The sequence below is a fragment of the Ursus maritimus genome, unplaced genomic scaffold (genome assembly GCF_017311325.1).
Source record: "Ursus maritimus isolate PB19 unplaced genomic scaffold, ASM1731132v1 scaffold_21, whole genome shotgun sequence".
NCBI lineage: Eukaryota > Metazoa > Chordata > Mammalia > Carnivora > Ursidae > Ursus > Ursus maritimus.
The window spans coordinates 40005542-40024566 of NW_024424564.1; the positions used below are offsets into that span (position 1 = coordinate 40005542).

At 37.0% G+C, this 19025-nt stretch overlaps 1 protein-coding gene across 2 annotated transcripts in view; it reads right to left on the reverse strand.

Moving 5' to 3' along the window:
* SLC41A2 (solute carrier family 41 member 2) overlaps nt 1-19025 on the reverse strand; it is a 104432-nt gene that overhangs the window by 57561 nt on the left and 27846 nt on the right. For both annotated transcript variants that reach the window (XM_040637406.1, XM_008705669.2), the window contains exon 3: nt 6911-7018. In XM_040637406.1, the coding sequence (XP_040493340.1) occupies nt 6911-7018 (108 nt within the window). The remainder of the gene's footprint in view (nt 1-6910; nt 7019-19025) is intronic.

Below are 19025 nucleotides of genomic sequence, written 5' to 3' on the forward strand. Positions count from 1 at the left end.
TGCTTTTTGGGTTTATTTTTTATCAGACTCCCTGACCTCTGTCACCTCAAACTGGTCAGACTGTAGGTTTTCTGCCACATGAGATCCAAGGATTGGGGAAGCTCCCTCAGGCAAAAAAGCTATGAACACTGCAATTCTTACCCATTGTAGACTAGTCTTTTGAGGGTGAACTCCGCTTCTACCTGTCTTTGACCACTTTCTATTGCCTTCAGTTTGTCTAGGTTCTCTAACTGTTCATCTCTGGAAACGTTCACTCATTACTTCATTCTGCCATTATGATATGAAACCTTATATTTTTTACATGCTTGAAATATTTTATAAAACATAATATGGCAAAATGCACATATACGTACCTGCATACACACACCCTAATATCTTTCTGAATGTGCAGGGGTGATGACGATGCTCGTAACCTTGACCGTGGTAGAGGTTTCACATGTGTATACCATGTACTGAAACTCATCCAGCTGTGGACTTTGCATTTCTGTAGTTGATTGGTGTCAATTATACCTCAGTAAAGCTTCAGACAAAGGGGGGAGTTAAAAATCTAGATGACTGAAACAGTTTTAGATTAAACATAAGGAGTTCCAGTCCACAAAGCTATAGCTGTGGATTGGTATTTATAACTTAAGAAACATACTCTAGGGGCGCCTGGGTGGCTCAGTCATTAAGCGTCTGCTTTCGGCTCAGGGCGTGATCCCGGCGTTCTGGGATCGAGCCCCACCTCGGGCTCCTCCACTGGGAGCCTGCCTCTACCTCTCCCACTCCCCCTGCTTGTGCTCCCTCTCTCGCTGCCTATGTCTCTCTGTCGAATGAATAAATAAAATCTTTTAAAAAAAATACTCTAAAATTAAGAACTAACAGAAATATGCAGTTTCATTTGTATCTAACAATCAGACAAGAACTTGTAAAATTTAGAATTATGCCAAATTCAGGAAACAATATTGAGATTGTAACTATATCAAAATTATGCTGTAGTTATTAATATCATTATTTGGGGTTTAATTGTTCTGTATTTTAGAAGTTTTACACTCTGAACTGGAAGTCTAACTTAAAATTGTTAGGGAAAGGCTTTGCCCGCTTTTCTACACGCCTCTATTGGAATGTAAGCTCAATAAAGGCAAGAGCATTTTCTGGTTTATGTACTGCTGACTCCCTAGTATACAATAGCACCTGGCGTATTGTAAGGGCTTGAAAATATGTTTTGGATCTAGAATTAAAAAGATAGAATGATGGGGCGCCTGGGTGGCACAGCGGTTGGGCGTCTGCCTTTGGCTCAGGGCGTGATCCCGGTGTTGTGGGATCGAGCCCCACATCAGGCTCCTCCGCTATGAGCCTGCTTCTTCCTCTCCCACTCTCCCTGCCTGTGTTCCCTCTCTCGCTGGCTGTCTCTATCTCTGTCGAATAAATAAATAAATAAATAAATAAATAAATAAATAAAGGTAGAATGATAATTTCAGAGAATTAAGAGTTCTCTGAGAAGATGTTTGAGGCAACAGAAATCAGTTTTGTCTGAAGTGGCGAAGTGCTCCTCAAACCGTGCTAGGCAATTTGCTACTGGAAAATAGATTTATAGGCTTTAAAAATATGTTGTCTTCAGGACAGTGGGTGCCATTTTTGACTCTTTCATATCTAGCATCCAGAAGCAGAAAATTTTAGACTTCAGATAATAGAACTTAAACCCAACAATTTACAGAATCACTGTAGTTGGATTATTTTCTAATTATATACTACTATTATATATCCACAACAATTACCTACCATAATATATATCTACGGTCGAAAAGATTAAAATCCAGGAAAAAAATTTTCAAGTTAATCATTATAATTTAGAGATAAATTTTGACTCAAGTAAGAGGGCAAGATAAAGTTGATTTGAAGTCATCATTATTAAATCTCCCTTGTTAAAATAGGAAACCTTTTTATTGAAATATCTTTTTATCTGAGAACAATTAACCTTTACCTTTATAGAATAACAAGGTTTTTTTTTAAGATTTTATTTATTTATTTGACAGAGGGCGAGCACAAGCAGGCGGAGAGGTGTAGGGGGAGAGAGAGAGAACCAGACCTCTCACTGAGCAGGGAGCCCGACGTAGAACTCGATCCCAGGACCCCACTTTAGTGGCAGGTGGGGCATAAGAGGAAGGGGAGAGGGATTTCATAGGCTGAACTGACAGCCTAGACATTAACTGGATAGAAGGGAGGGAATGATTGGTAAGAAATATAGAAAGCACAGGTAAAGGGAAAGTAATGAATTTAGTTTTGAATGTACTGAGTGGCGTAGACAATTGAAAATTCAGCTCTGGAGGTCAGGAAGGAGGCTGGAGATACAGATCCGAGAGTTAGCAATTAGCAATGTGCAAGCAGTGGTGGACTACGTGAAATTATTGACAGAGAACATGAAACAAGGTACTAATTCTTCAGGAAAACCTCAGATCAAGATAAAGAAAAAGAAACCAAGAAAGTAGACTAAGAGGAAGTCATGAAAGACATGGAAGGAAGATAGTGTGGGGCCTCAACGTCAAGGTTAATAAAAAATTTCAAGTAGAGAACAGTCAGTGAAGAGTCCATTGAAGGTGAGGCTCTGGGGACTTTGCTATTAAGAAGTCTTTAACCTAGGGGGTGCCTGGGTGGCTCAGTCGGTAGTTAAGCATCCAACTCATGATTTCAGCTCAGGTCATGATCTCGAGATCATGGGATGGAGCCCCAAGTCAGGCTCTGCACTCAGCAGGAGTCGGCTTGAGATTCTCTCTCTCCCTCTGCTCCTCCCCGCCTCTCTGCTCCTCTCCCTCTCCCGTCTTCTAAAAAGAAGAAGAAAAAGAAGAGGAAGAGGAGGAGGAAGAAAAAAGAAAGAAGAGACGAGAAGGAGGAGGAGGAAGAAGTCTTTAACCTAGAGTTGCTTTAACAGTTGATAGAGTATCAGAATTGGAATACAGCTGGCAAAGATTCTCTAGCACTCTGTAAGAATGGTAGTACTCCACCTAGCAAACTTGAGATCAAATTGTCTAAGCAATGAAAATATAAACTAGATGAATATAGTATGTCATCATAGCTTGATGCCATGAGTTACTACTTTTCCATCTATTAATTTGTTTACTTTTACCCCTCTCAAATCCTGAGAAATTTTAAGTGACTACTACCCAGTATTTAATTTCAGCTAATCCATCAGCCAATTCTGTCAACTCTCTCTGAAAATTAGTTCTGGACTCCAACTATACCTCACTATAACACTGCTACAACCGTGGCCCAAGCCAGCATCACCTCTAACCTATACTATTGCAACAGACTTTTAACTTGTCTCTCTGCTTTAGTTTTGGCCCTGTATATCTCTGTCTCAACACAATAGTCAAAATAATCTTAAAAATACCTATCAGATCACAGCACTCCTCTGTTCAAAACCTTCCAATGGCTTTTCATTTCCCACAACAAGCAAAGTCCTTACAATGGCCCACGAGGTGATCTCATGCCCTGTCATCTTCCCTTTCTCTCACTTGGTCCCAGCCCCATTGGCCTCCATGTTGTTCATTTAACACAGTGGTTCTCAAACTTTGACGTATATCAGAATCTCTGGTTAATATACAGATTGCTGGGGCGCCTGGGTGGCACAGTGGTTAGGCGTCTGCCTCCGGCTCAGGGCGTGATCCCGGCGTTATGGGATCGAGCCCCACATCAGGCTCCTCCACTGTGAGCCTGCTTCTTCCTCTCCCACTCCCCCTGCTTGTGTTCCCTCTCTCGCTGGCTGTCTCTATCTCTGTCGAATGAATAAATAAAATCATTTAAAAAAATAATAAAATAAAAAATAAAATAAAATACAGATTGCTGAGCCACACCCCCAGTTTCTGATTCGGTAGCTTTGGGGTGGGGCTGAGAATCTGCATTTCTAACAAGTTGCTAACCGTGTTTATCAGAGACCACACCTGCAGAATCATTGATCTAACATATCAACAGCAGTCCTGCCTCCGGCCCTTGACATTGACTGAGCTGTGCCTATGCTAAATAACCTGAAAAAATAAAAGTAAACAAATTAGTAAACAGAAAAGTAGTAACTCATGGGATCAAGCTATGATAACATAGTATATTCACTTAGTTTATGGGGTCTTCATTGCTTAGAGAACTAAGTAATTTCTTCAGTTAATGACTCAAATATCTTATAATCAGTGACAAAATTCTTGATCTATGGAAGATATTAACTCCACCTCTACCACCCCAAAGAAAGGCCCAGCTAGTTCACTCTGCAGTGAAGATGTTGGTTGATCAACTCCTCCCATGGGCTTTGCTTCTAATCAGCTTTGGAGTTCCCCTTTCTTAAATATGAACAAATAAATGTAACCAGACATTTGATGGGAAGGTCTAACATAAAATATAAATGCCACAACAAATAAAGTTTAAATTAAAAGATTAACATTAAATTCATCTTTATTCAGTATTAATGGTAATACAAGCAAGTTAAATTAATTTGTACCATACCCCTTTTCAACCGGCTTCCCTACAGCAGAGCCTGTTTCCAAATGGCATGGCATGTTCCCTCTCTTACTTGAATCTAAACAAATACTGGAGAATGCTCAAGAATGTTGTTTTTAGAAATATTTTCTTTGAGATAGGCTAGCCGAAATTTCAGTTTTCCGGGCAGAGTTATCAAGTTGCTTAAAAGCTTGTATGCTTAACTATATTTATCAGAACAAAGTTCACTCTCCAACAAAATGAAACTAAAGCTACCTTTTAACTTTCATTCCAATAACTTCCTTTTCCTTTAAATGTTGCCAGTTTTGTTTTTCAAGACCTCTTCGTTATTCCCCTCTCTGGCCATAAACCTCTTGGATCAAGTTTTACCTGGCTAACCCACCAGTTCTTAAAGCGTAATGCAAATGTAGATCACTGGGAAAAAAAGATGGTACACGGAACACATGTGTATAATTTCACTAACTCCAAAAACATTGGTAAAACTACATAAAAGGTTTTGTTTTGTTTTTAAGGCAAAAGCTAGTGGTATAATGGACACACATTCTCGCGAACACAAAGTGTGAAAATCAATATTCAGTGGACACCAAATGTCACCATTATATAATGAACTTCTGAGATACTAGAATGTGAAATTTAACCAAATTTTAAAAATTATATTACCATCGCGGCATTACATTTTTTAGAAATCACTTCTTAGCACTGAGAGCTACTAGATCGATCCTGTGGTCACTATACCTCCTATATGTAATTCTATATAGATGCCCACTTTATAACGGAGTCATTAGAGAATCGAGATTGGTTTGGGCTAGTTTTGCCAATTTAGATACTTCTAAGAACGATGGTGTTACCAAATTACTGGACTTTCTTTCCTCTCATACAATAACTGATGAAAGATATTTCCTCTTTAATTCTTAGGTTTGAAGATTTGGTTGATGGTGAGGATGCAATTTCATTGAAGTAATTCCATAAACTGAAGTTTTGTACATTGCTTGATGATGCTTTCTAAATATTTTCAGAGAAGTCTAAGACTGCTGTTCCAGCACATTTTTTAAAATATTTTTACATGTACTTAATGGCTTCACATGATCGCTTGAGAAAACTTTGTCTTTAAACCTTGGATCTAAAAATTTAACGATGGAGCAATGTAACTGGCTTCCAAGATGCAAAAAGTGAGGAATTTCCATCTGTATTCTATCACCAACACAGTTGTTCAGCTTCCTGGTTACCTTTAGATATGCAAATTTCCCCCCTACTTCATAGATGGGCTCATTCACTGCAGCATCTTTAAGCAAACAAAAAAAACCCTAACTTCATATACTAAGGGTACTACAGTTAGTAATAACGACAGCTTAATTTAACGTTAAATGGGTAGATGGTTCATTGAAGTGAACCCCACTAGCAACGTGATTTTAACCAACATGATTTGGTTGCACAATGGTGAACCCCCAACAGATGTTACAGTGAGAGAATGATGTCTTTTGGGCTTCTAAAAATAACTCAGAACCCTGTTACTGGCAACATTTTTAAAAAATGTTTAAACTTTCTGGATGACAATTTAACATATGTAGCTAAAGCCTTAAAAGAATGCATTTTTTTCTGAACACTTTAGTTACAATCTTAGAATATGCCCAAAAGAAATAAAAGAATGCAAAACTGTATGTATAAAAGTATTCATTATAACATTGTTTATAATAGCAAAATATTAGAAACAGCCTATATACCCAATAATAGATGATGGACTAAACTGTAGGAGAACTATAGAAGGGAAAAGTACATAGCCAATAAAAATAATGACATAGGTCTATATTTATTGATATAGAAGGATGATCATGGTATATCTTCAAATGGGTATCACAGATTTTAAGAGAGAATATATATGATTCTTGTTCACTTTAAAAATATACAGTATGCATCTAGTCTATATTATGCCTAACTACGTATAAGTATAGATATCCAAGTACAGACAGATATCCAAGTACAGAAGGATCTATACCAAAATATTAATATATGATTATGTCTAGGTGAAGAATCTGGAGTGGTTTTAAATTTTCTTCTATATAATTATCCCCTTTTCTTCAGTTTTTACAGTAAGCATGTATTACTTTTATAACCACAAAAGGTTTAAATACCAATCAACCAACCATTTAACCACAAAGAATCTCAGTATCTAACTTGTCCCAGGTCTTAAGCACTGATGATAATTGCCAGAATGCCCTGGAGCAAAATGAGGCAAGTATCCTACTTCTCAGGATAAAGGAGAGCCTATAATTCACAAATTAGCTAAGGTAGAGAACTTGAGGGGTATATTATCAGGCATAACTACTTAGCATAACCCTGAGGTCCAGAAATTTGTCAGAGAGACGAAAAAAACTTTCCTGATAATAAATTCTCCTTCCCAGAAAGAAACAGTATATGTAATCTATATACTTAGAGGTAGGAAAAAACTTACTGCAGTGGATAATCTGGATGCCAAGGTCATTTCCAAGTTCCCTTTAAGACCAAGAAGTGCAGGAACTAAAATGAAAACTTCTGTTACCTTTTTGAACACCTCCCAGTGCTGTAAGGAGAAAAACAAAACAGAATTTTCTGACACTCTTTAAAAAAGTTTAGAAAAAACACATTGCTAAAAATCTCAGCCTTCTTTTCCAATGTTGCATCTACATTCTGAATGGCAAGACCGATCATGTATGCAGTGAACATTAAGCTTAATCCTACTCTCCAGAGCTCTGAAGCCTCGAATTGCTTTAGAAGATTGAGTTAAATTGGAAGTGATAGCTGATACAGTCACTATATCCCCAATACCTCTAGCTTGCTACACAACTCTGATACCGTTAAATTTTACTTTATCCCTTAATGAGGACAGGAGTCAGTGTAACTAGTAGTTAAGAGCACAGACTCAAGAACCAGACCATCTGGACTTGAATCTTGGTTCCAACACTAATTACAACAACCCCTCAGGAAAATTACAGTAATATTATTATTTAACTTCGCAGATGAAGAAATAAAGATTCAGAGAAGTTAAACGATTTTCCCAAGGCCAGAAGATGGGCCCAAGGAATGGACCTCGGGAGTTCTGAGTCATCCCATGCTCTGGTCCCCATTTTTAGGGTGTGAGGCAAGAGACTGCAGTACACAGGATCATTTTTAAAAAGCACTAAACTGAAATTAGAAAGTTTGTGATTCTAGGCATGGATCTGTCATAACCTAGCTGCGTAATCCTGGATGAGTCAGGTGTCTTTCGGACCTCCATTTCTTCCTCCACGAAATGAAGATACTGTCTGCCATGTCTAGCCCTTGGGAAAATACCACAATAATGAAAATAACACGTTAAAGTACTTTATAAAGTGAAAAAAACACACAAGTCACTTACTGACACAATCTGCTACTTTACTAATGCCATTAAGAGGTGACTGTCCCAGTAAGAGACTTTATGGACTAACATATTGATTTGTGCCAATAAATATCAGGAACGCTGCCTTGTCATTAATACCAAGACAGGTGAGAGAAGTAAAACTTAAATCCATCAGATAAATGAAAGAAAAATACAATTTGTCCCCAAAGTTGCCCTAGAGGTTGTTCCAAACAGGTATAGAACTAGGACCTAAAGAGGTTAGGAAATGTTTATCAGATCAGTCTTTAGTAAAATCCTGGTTCAAAGGATTTGCAAGAGAATCCTTCCAGGGTTCAAGCCAGTTAAGGATGAGCCTTTAAAAAGGCTGGGGTGGGGGGAGAGGCAGTTGATCCCAGATTTCCTAACCTGCCAAAAAACTAACAAATAATTTTGTCCATGTTTTATGATGGGTTAATAATTCTGCTGTGCTAGTGGGATATGCCTCCTTCAGAGATGAGAGTGGTGGTGGTGGTGATGATGATGATGATGATGAAAAAGATAATAATACTAACAAATATTAACAATATTCAACATCCACTGGTTGCTTGGTATGTGCCAGGCACTGTTTTCTTTAGGTTTACTCATTTAAGCTTCACAAAAAAACCTATGAGATAGGTATCATTTTTAACAACTCAGGAATTCAGGAATACATTTTACCTAGGTCATCATTTTAAGACAATTTTAGAAACATGAGAATATCCGAATATCCCTATCAGTCTAGCTTCTACATGTCATCACACTTTGGATCTGTTGGGATGAACTCCTTTTGGTTACTCCCATCCTTTCCAAGTTCAATTCAAATTAAATACTCCCATGAGAATTACTGTGAAGTGACTAACACCTCAGCATTGCTATAATAAGAACTCTCCATTATTGATTTCCTATCTCATGCCAAATAAATTCTATATTCTTTCTCCTACACCTGCACAGGTGTGCTTCTAGAAATTCCCAAACTTTCTCAGTTTTCATGACACCCCCTAGGCCAAAAGAAACACCTAAAAGTCCTATTAAGTAGTTGGTCCAAACAATTTAACAAGTACTTATTACCTAACAATTTAGTAGCCATTTGTAGAAATAATAGAAATACATTGAAAAAAATATTTTATGTTGTATCACCATAATTATTTATTAATGGCGTGTGTGTACCTGTTGGTCACTGCACAGCTTCTCAAGCCTTGGAACTGGACACTGCCACCTTCATTTCTTGTCTATATTGGTTTTCGTGTGACACTTGCTTTTTTCCCCAGCACCACTGAAAATCTAGTCATCAAAAGAAATGTGTGATGCAATGTGAAAGTGTTGAACCACCTTGAGTTTGTAGAGTGCCCAAGAAATATCGCTGTGCTTCCTTCACATTTTTTTTAAAATCCCACAGCAACCCTGGAGTGTCCAGAGACAGCATTTGGGATATTTGAGAGTCTTGAGCAGCGGAACAGTACTTCAGTCAAAGAAAAGGGCTTCGCGGTCAGATTACCTTGGTTTGGATTCTGACTCTTACTACTTTTACTGTGTGACTTGTGTGATTTACTGAAGTTTATTTAACCATTCAACTGTTGGAGGCTACCTGGGTTGTATCCAGTTCTTGGCTACTATGAATGAAGCAGCTATAAACATTCATATACAGGATCTGTGGGAACAGAAGTCTTCATTCTCTGGCATAAGTGCCCAGGAAGGCAATCGCTCGGTTATATGATAGTTAACATTTAGTTTTAGTTTTTGTTTGTGTGTGTGTTTGTTTTTAAGAAGCTGTCATGGGGCGCCTGGGTGGCTCAGTCGGTTAAGCGTCAGACTCTTGGTTTCAGCTCAGGTCATGATCCCAGGGTCCTGACATGGACTCCCCCCACTCCCTGCCATCAGGCCCTGCGCTCAACAAGGAGTCTGCCTGTCCCTCCCCCTCTGCCTCTTCCCCAACTCACACATCCACACGCTCTCTCTAAAATAAATAAATAAATAAATAAATAAATAAATAAATAAATAAATAAATAAATAAAATCTTAAAAAAAAAACAAAAAACTGTCAAGGTGTTTTCCAGAGTGCCTGTTCTGTTTTACATTCCCATCAGCAATGTATGAGTGATACCACTTTTCTACATGCTTAACAGCATTTCATAGTTTTACTATTTTTACTATAGCCATTCTGACAGGTGTGTAGTGGTAACTCATAGTGATTTTCATTTGCATTTCTCTAATGGCTAAAGATATTAACCATCTCACGTTTATTTGCCATCTGTCCACACTCTTTGGTGAAATGTCTCTATGGCTTTTGCCAATTTTCTCATTTTTTTTTAACTGTTGAGTTTTGAGAGCCCTTTATAGATTCTAGTTTTTTGTCAGGTATGTGGCTCTGTAAATATTTTCTTCCACTCTGCAGCTTGGCTTTTTATCCTTTTAACAAGGTCATTCACAGAACAAAAATGTTATTTGATGAAGTCCAATTTATCCATTTTTCCTTTTATGGATCCTGCTTTTGGTGTCAAGTCTAAGAAATCTTTGCCTAGCCCTAGATCCTGAGAATTTTCTCCTATATTTTTCTAAACATTTTATAGTTTTACATTTCATATTTAAATGTGTGATTCATGTTGAGTTTTTATTTTTCTTTTTTTTTTTTGAGTTTATTTTTCTAGAAAGACTTAGGTTGAGCTATGGATGTCTAATTGCTTCAGCACCCTTGGCTAAAAGGGCTATTTTTTTCTCCACTGCACTTGTCTCAAAAATGAGCTGAATATATTTGTGTGGGTCCATCTCTGAGCTGTCTATTCAGCTGCACGGATCTACACATCTATCCCCCCACCAATACCACAGAGTCTTGACTACTGTAGCCATGTTCATCAGCCTGACCTCAGGTAGAGATCGATCCTTCCCCCTTTATTTTTATTTTTCAAACCTGTTAAAGCTATTCTCTTTTCCTTTGCATTTAATTTTAGAATATTATCTACAAAAAATCTGGAGTTTAAAAAGTTCTGTTAAACACATATATCAGTTTGGGGAAAACTGACATCTTCATTATGTTGAGTCTTCCAAGCCACGAATATGGCATGACTCTCTATTTATTTAGATCATCTTCGGTTACTTTCATCAGAGTTTTATAGCTTTCAGCATACAAGTCCTGTACATATTTTGTTAGGTTTATATACAGGTACTTATTTTTTGAAAAATGTTATTGTACCTTTAATTTCAATGTCTACTTAATCATTGTAGCGCACAGAAATAGAACTTATTATTTTTTTTTTTGTATGTATTGTGTATCCTATGACCTTGGTGAATTCATGGGCCAGTTCTTTGTAGATTTCTTGGGGTTTTCAAAGTAGGCAATCACATCATCTCCAAACAGCAACAGTTTTAGTTTTTCCTTTCCAATCTGCATGCCTTTTTCCCCCTTGCCTTATTACGCTGCGTTCAATAAAGGTATTGCGTGCAGACATCCTTGCCTTAAACCTGGTCTTTGGGGAAAGACATCTCATATTTCACCATTTAAGTACAATGTTGAGGAAATTCCACTCTATTCCTAATTATCTGAGAGGTTTTTTTTTTTTTAAATCATGAATGAGTGTTAAATTTTGTCAAATGCTTTTTCTGCATCAGTTGATACTATCATGTGATTTTCTTCTTTAGCCTGTTAATATGGTAAATTACATTAATTTCCAAATATTGAGCCAGACTTGCTTCCTTCACTTGCTCATGATGTATTAAATTCATTTTATATATTGCTGAATTCTATTAGCCAGTGTTTTATTAAGGATTTTTTTGGTCTATATACAGATTAATCTGCAGCTTTAAAGAAAATTGCATTGTCTCTGGTTTTGGTATCTGGGTAATACTAGCTTCTTTAAATGAATTGAAAATTGTTCTCTCCTCTTCAATTTTCCAAATGAGCTTATGTAGAATTAGTATTAATTCTGCTTAAAACATTCAGTAGAATTTTCAGGTGAAATTATCTGGGTCTAAAGATTTCTTTTTTAGGAGTTTTTTAAATTACACATTCAATTTCCTTAGTGGGTACAGAGCTATTCAAATGATCTATTTCATTTTGGGTTCCTTGTGGTAGCTATGTTCTTCAAGGACGCAGTCCTCTTTGTGTAAGTTGTAAAATGTATGTGTGCAAAGTTGTCTGCTGTGTTCCTTCATTGTTCTTTCAATGTCTACAGGATCTATAGTGATATCCCCAATTTCACCCAGATATTGCTTATTTATGCCTTTTTTTTTTTTTGGCAGTATTGCTACAGATTGTCAGTTTTACTGATCTTTTCCAAGAACCAACTATTTGTTTTATCAGTTTTCTCTACTGTTGTCCTGCTTTCAATTTCATTGAAATTTTTGCTTTTATCTTTATTATCCTTTCTTCTGCTTGCTTGGGCTTATTTTGTTCATCTTTTTCTGAGTTTGAGATGAGAGCTTCGATTGTTAGGCTTTTTCCCTCATTCTAACATATGCATTTAATTCTATAAATTGCTTTACCTGTGACTCACACATTTTGATGTTACATTTTCATTTTCATTCAGTTCAATGTTTTTTGACTTTTCTGAGACTTCCCCTTTGAACATGCATTATCTAAACATACGTTGTTTAGTTTCCAGGTATTTGGAAATTTTTGTTTTCTTTCTGTTACTGATTTCTAGTTTGATGACCTTGTAATTGGAGAACATACTCTGAATGATTCCAATACTTTAAACTTGAGGTTTGGTTTACGGCCCAAGATATGGCCTACCTTGGTTTATGATCTATGACAGTTTGAAGAGCGTGCGTATGCTGCTGTTTGGTGGGGTTGGGGAGTGTTCTGTAAATGTTAATTAGGTCTTGTTTGGCTGATGGTGTTGTTGAGTGCTTCTATATCCTTCCTGGTTTTCTATTTGTTCTATCAATTGTTGAGAGAAGGGTGTTGAAGACTCTATTATTGTGGATTTTCCTATTTCTCCTTTCAGTTCTATCAGGAGCTCTCATTATTAGCCAACAAAAATGAAAATCCTGGCACCCTACATGCCCTTCTCTGATATCACCCTGGCTGAAGTGTTGGGGTACCTCACTACTGCCTCTTCCTCCCCAGATTTATTGAGGTATAACTGAAAAAACATAATATATGTAAAGTGTGTAACATGATGATTTCATATACACACACATTGTGAAAGGAGTCCCACCATTGAGTTAATTCACATATCCATTAATTCACATTGTTACCTTTTTCTCTGTTTGGTGAAAATGCTTAAGACCTACGGTCTCATTTAGCAATTATCAATTATACAGTACAGTATTATCAACTATAGTCACCACGCTATACACTAAATCCTCAGAACTTACTCATCTTATAACTGAAAGTTTGTACCTTTTAACCAACCTCTCCTCATTTCCCCCATCCTCCAGCAAGTACTTTTTTACTCTCTTTCTAGAAGTTTGATTTTTTTTTAATTTTTTTTTTTAGATTCCACATATAAGTGATACCATGCAATATTTGTCTTTCTCCATCTGGCATATTTGACTTAGCATAATGCCTTCCACATACATCCATGTTGTTCATTAGAGCCCCAAACTGAGCTTTTGCTGCTCTGGGTGTGTGGGTGGGACCACGGTCTTTTCAGTCATGGTTGGCTAGAGTAGAACAATTCTTGTCTACAAGGTTTCTGTCTCGCTAGATTGCCCCTCTCCTAGTCCTCCAGCTGGAGAGAGCAGGCTTTCCTTCTTGTTGTTTGCACCTGTTGGTATTCCCAGGTTGCTGGCTTCTTTAGCTCCAAATCTGGGATGCAGGAAGCAAAAAGGGCCCAGCCAGACTGCTTTTTTCTTCCCATCTTTCAGAGTCTTCTTACATTTATTTTATATAAAGTTTCCAGGGTTTGGTTTGGTTTTGTTGTACTTAATGGGCAGGATAGGTAACCGTATATTTACTACAGCTTCCCCGAAGTCAAAGTGCATGTGCTACTTTTTAAATAACAACCAGAACCATTACGTCAGAGGGAGTTCTAGTGCCTTCCCGGAATCACAGCTATGTTAAAAGAGATGTTCTCTTTAATACAAACTCTAAAATGATAGCTATGCTTTATAAGGAGACAAACATGCTGATGCCTTCCTAGCTTTGTGAATTGAGAAACTGATGACAAAAATTAGTCTTACATTGATACTGCCCTCTTACCTTCTCTTTGCGCTTTTAAAACACTGGTATTTTGTCCACAAAACTTCAACAAAGTATCTGTTTTCTCTCTGACCGCTCTACTTTCCATATCAGAAAAATAGCCCTAACTCAGACTTCCATGGTTAGAAATACAGCTTAGGTATTGCATCATTCGATCTGAATTCCAAAACACACACAGCAGTACAGTAATAAACAAAGGAAAATGTGAGCACTCTACTATCCTCTATTTCAAAGGAATATTTTCAACATTGCAACAGTACTGTCTTCGTAAAACATAATAGGGTCTCAGGATTTGGCAGACATCAGCTTTCAATAATATTTTAATGTTCGGTATAAATTTACCTAGGAATTACTGGAAGTTTCAAAGGTATTAGCTCAGTTTACTTACATTTTTTTAGATGGATAGGTAGCTGACAGTAATCTCGTTTCATAGATTCTTATAATAGATTAAGTCTATGGATAATCCAAGATACGCATACAGCATGTTACACAGAAAACAGGATTTACCCACAAGACAGGGCTCTGCCATCGTACATTCTTGGGCAAATCATTTAAAACGATTTGTTTATTTTTAGTGAGGGAAGAAAAGACAAAAAGCTTGGACAAGGATATTTCCAATTCTGAATCCTATGATTTAAAACTCAAAGTCTGATTACCAAAATTCAGGAATATGTGTAACAAAGTAGGGTTTATTTTATTTCATGCATTCACGAACAAGGAATTACTGAATGTTTGCTCTATGTAAGGCAATAGGCTGGTTTTTTGGACTGGGTCCTACTTAAGTGGGACCAAACACTATGTGGCCCAACTATCCCACCCAACTCCATTTACCAGTGGTAAGGGGTAAGGGAACTTACATTACTTCAGATTCATAGTTCTCAAACTGGAGCCCACATCAAAATCACCAGAAATAATAAAGCTTGTAAAAATAGTTTGCTGGACCTCATACCAGGTTTCTGATTCAGTAGAGCTGGGATAGAGTCTGAGAATTTGTGTATCTAAGTTCCCAGATAATGCTGATGCTACTGCTTCAGGGAGCACACTTTGAGAACCACAGACTCAGATAAACAAAAAGACCATGGAGGAGCCAAGTCCTCTATGTGAGGAGTCACTACCCTAAGGTGCTGTTCTTGCCTCCTGTGCATACTTTCCATCTCCATTTTCCTTAAAACAACGTCCACTTCCTTTCACTTGAAACTCAGTTAAGTTCCTATTCTTTGTGTTTCTAGTGAAACTGCTGATCTGAGTGACCATCTGTCCCGAGACAGAAGTGTAACTCAAACAGGGCTAATCATATTATTTCGTCTCCCTAATCACACTGGTCTCCCGGGGGTAAGCATGTGACCAAAGACAAGCCAACTGAAGAGTTCTTCCTCAGAATCTTCCAAACTGAAAACAGAGGATAGCTCATTCTTTCCCTTTGTAAAACAAACTAAAAGGATATGACCCTACAACCGTCAGGAGCTATGCGCAACAGGACAGAATGTGGGCAACAACAACAACAACAACAACAACAAAAAATGGAAATTGAAATGAGAGACAGAGAAAAGATAATCATAAGTCCCTGATCTAGTTATATCTGAGGTAGGCTGTACACCTATTCCTCCCAGTTACAAAAGACAACGCATTCTTTATTATTATTATTATTGCTTAAAATAACTGGTTAGTTGGGTTTCAATTTCTTACAACAGAAAAGTTCTGACACACAGAAGGTGATCCAAAGATATGGCCCCTATAAACGAGGAGATAGTAGAGTAAGTAGTCAAAAGCCAACTTGGGTTGAATTCAGCCACTTACCAGTTGTGTGACCTGAGGCAAATAACGTAATAGCTAAGCCTCTACGTCAGATGGAAATAACACCACCTTTCTCAGAGTCCTCATAAAAATCAGGTGACATAACTCACGCAATGCACTGACAAAGAACATTCAATGAATGATACCTGTTAATATCACACCATTTACTGAACATTGATCTCCCAGGTACTATAACTGTGCTTCACAAGCTCTTTTACTAAGTTCTTTAATTTCGGGCCCAGGATGAACAGAGCGATGTTGTCAGGCACAAGCACACAAAGGTAGTTTAGGTGGGACGAAAGCTTACTCCTTGGGGTAAGCCTGAACGTGTATAAAGAACACTCCATATCCCTATAGGACTTTTTGGTACTTCAGTAGAATTCCTATAGCACTCTTCTTCTAAAGGTACTTAAGTGTTCAGTCATACACTTTAGTTACAATCTAAGTATTCGTATTTCCCACTATTACAAAAAGGCATCAACACTGGGGTAAAAATTCTAAATTTGAATTCCTACCCTGTATTTGCTAGCTGAGGGAGCTCTCTGAGCCTCACTCAAATTCCTCATTTGTAAAGTGAGGAAATATCTAAAAACTCAATTTTTGAATTATTACTCCTACTCAAAACAGGCGATCTTGGCAAATTTTCTCAGCAAACCTCAACCGACCATTCCAGGCTGACTGATAATTAAAGAATAAAAGTAAAAAGCAGAGAGGCAGGGTTAGAGCAGGTCTTACATAAAACAGGGAGTAGATGTCCTACTAAACAGAAAGCAGATAACGGCCAAGCAATCTACCCTAATTTGCCATCGGCCACATATTAAAGTACTATGTTATGTTACTGCTTTAAGACGCGAATGGCCATTTGACTCCTTATCCTGAATTTGATAATCCAGCTGAGGCAGCACATGTAACAGCACCTGTTAGGGACTGAATTGTGTCACCTTCGTAATTTCTATGCTGAAGCCCTAACCCCCAGTGTGGCTGTATTTGGAGATAGGGCTTATGAGGGGGTGATAAAGGTTACATAAAGTCATAGCGTAGGGCCCTAATCTGATAGAGCTGGTGCTTTTATAAGAAGAGTAATAAGAGGCACCAGCCCTTGCTCTCTCCAGTATGAGAGGACACAGAAGACAACTCTCTGCAAACGAGAAAATGAGCTCTCCCCAGGAACAGGATAGGCTGGGACCTTGATCTTGGACTTCCCAGCCTCCAGAATGGTGACAAATAAGTGTCTAATGTTTAAGCAACCCAGTCTGTAGTATCTCATTATAGCAGTCCAAGCAGACTAAGACAGTACCAAAGACAAACTTTAGTTTTTCAGCTGTTTAAAACTGGCCCTGAACTCTCACATTACAGGTATGTAGCCCTTAAAGGATTACAAAAGCTTTCACATGCATTAAATTTATATAAGGTGTAGTGGTTAAGAGGACAGATACTGAATTTGGACCAAGAGCCTATCCTCAGCTCTATCACTTAATAACAAAGTTGTTGGGTTGTTTGTTTTTTTTTTTTAAATAAAACAAAGACAATAGCTCCTTCCCTATAGTTCTCTTATAAGGATTAAAATAGATCATGTATGTAAAGCGCTTACGGCAGTACCTACAGCAAACTTTCAATAAACGGTGACTGTTCAACATAGATTCAACAAATATTTACTGAGAATCTACTCAACCTGCTAGGGATATAAGGTGAAAATTTTTTTTAAAACTTACCAAAATAAATACAAAAGAAATAGAAAAATTTGATTAGCCCTGTGACTGCTAAAGAAACTCAAGCTATAAAAAAATATTCCCCCACAGAAAATTGCAGGCCCAGATGCCTTCATCAGGGAATTATACAAAATACTTAGGGAAGAAATAATGACAAAGTGACATAAACCTCAACAAAGAATAGGAGGAAAAAAGAGAACACTTTCAAATTCACTCATGAGACTAGTACCACCTTAATGAAAACTGCTAATGACATTATGAGAAGGACAAATATGGGCTAATCTTATATATGAATATAGATGCAAAATTCTTACCAAAATATTAGCAAAATTAATCAGAACTGTATAAAAAGAACAATAATTCATGACCAAGTTATACTTATCCCAGAAATATAAGATTGGTTTAATCAATATAATTCAACACAGCAACAAATAAAGGGAAAAAATCATATAGTGTTAACAACAGATAGAAAGTATTTGATAAAATTCAACATCCATTCATGATTTTTAACACAAACCTTAGTAAACTAAAAAAAGAAATGTCCTTAATATAATAAAGAATATTACAAAAATCAATAGCAAACCCCATACTTCATGAGGAACTGTTGAAAGCTTTCTCTTTGAGATCTGCAACAAGACAAGCCTGCTTTCATCACTTCTATTTTATAGTGCTTTGGAGGTCCTAGCCAGTACAGAATGGCACCGAAGTAAATAAATAAGTAAATAAATAAATAAGGTTTAGAAAGAAATAAATACTGTCATTATTTACAGATAATATGCTTATGATGAAGCCTTCCAAAATAATTTACATATAAATTATTACTATTAGTAAGTGATTTTAGCAAAGTTGCTAGATACAGGGTTAATACAAACACAAACAAAATGAATTTTTTAAAGAATTATCCCATTTACAATAGCATAAAAAGTATCAAATAACTAGGAATGAGTCTAACAAAAAATGTAAAAGACCTGTGTTCAGAAACTGGAAAACATCAGAGAGGGAAATTAAAGATGACCTAAATAAATGAAAAGGGCTATTCCATGTACATGTATCAGAAGAGTCATCATTATAAAGAATAAATTCTCCTCCTAATTATCTGTAGATTCAATGCAATCTGAATCACAATTGCAACAACTTTTCTTGTGGAAATTGACAAGCTTTTATACTAAAATGTGCATGAAAGTGCAAAGGGAAAAGAATAACCAAAGCACTTTGAGGAAGAACATGGAGAGAACATTCTCTACTAGATATTAAGATAGTGTAGTATTCATGCCAAGCAACATAATACACCAAAAGAGCAGAACAGAGAGCCCAGAAACACATCTGCACATAAATGTGTACTTGATTTAAAACAAAGACTTTGGTTATATAATAGTGCAGACACAACTGGAAATCCATGTGGAAAGAAAAAAACAAACAAAACACAATCCCTACTTCAAACTCTCTATAAAAAATTATTCCAGGGAGACAATGATTTAAATGTAAAAGGTGAAACAACAAAACTTTAAGAAGATAATTTAAGAGAACATCTTAATTACCAGAAAGTATGGAAA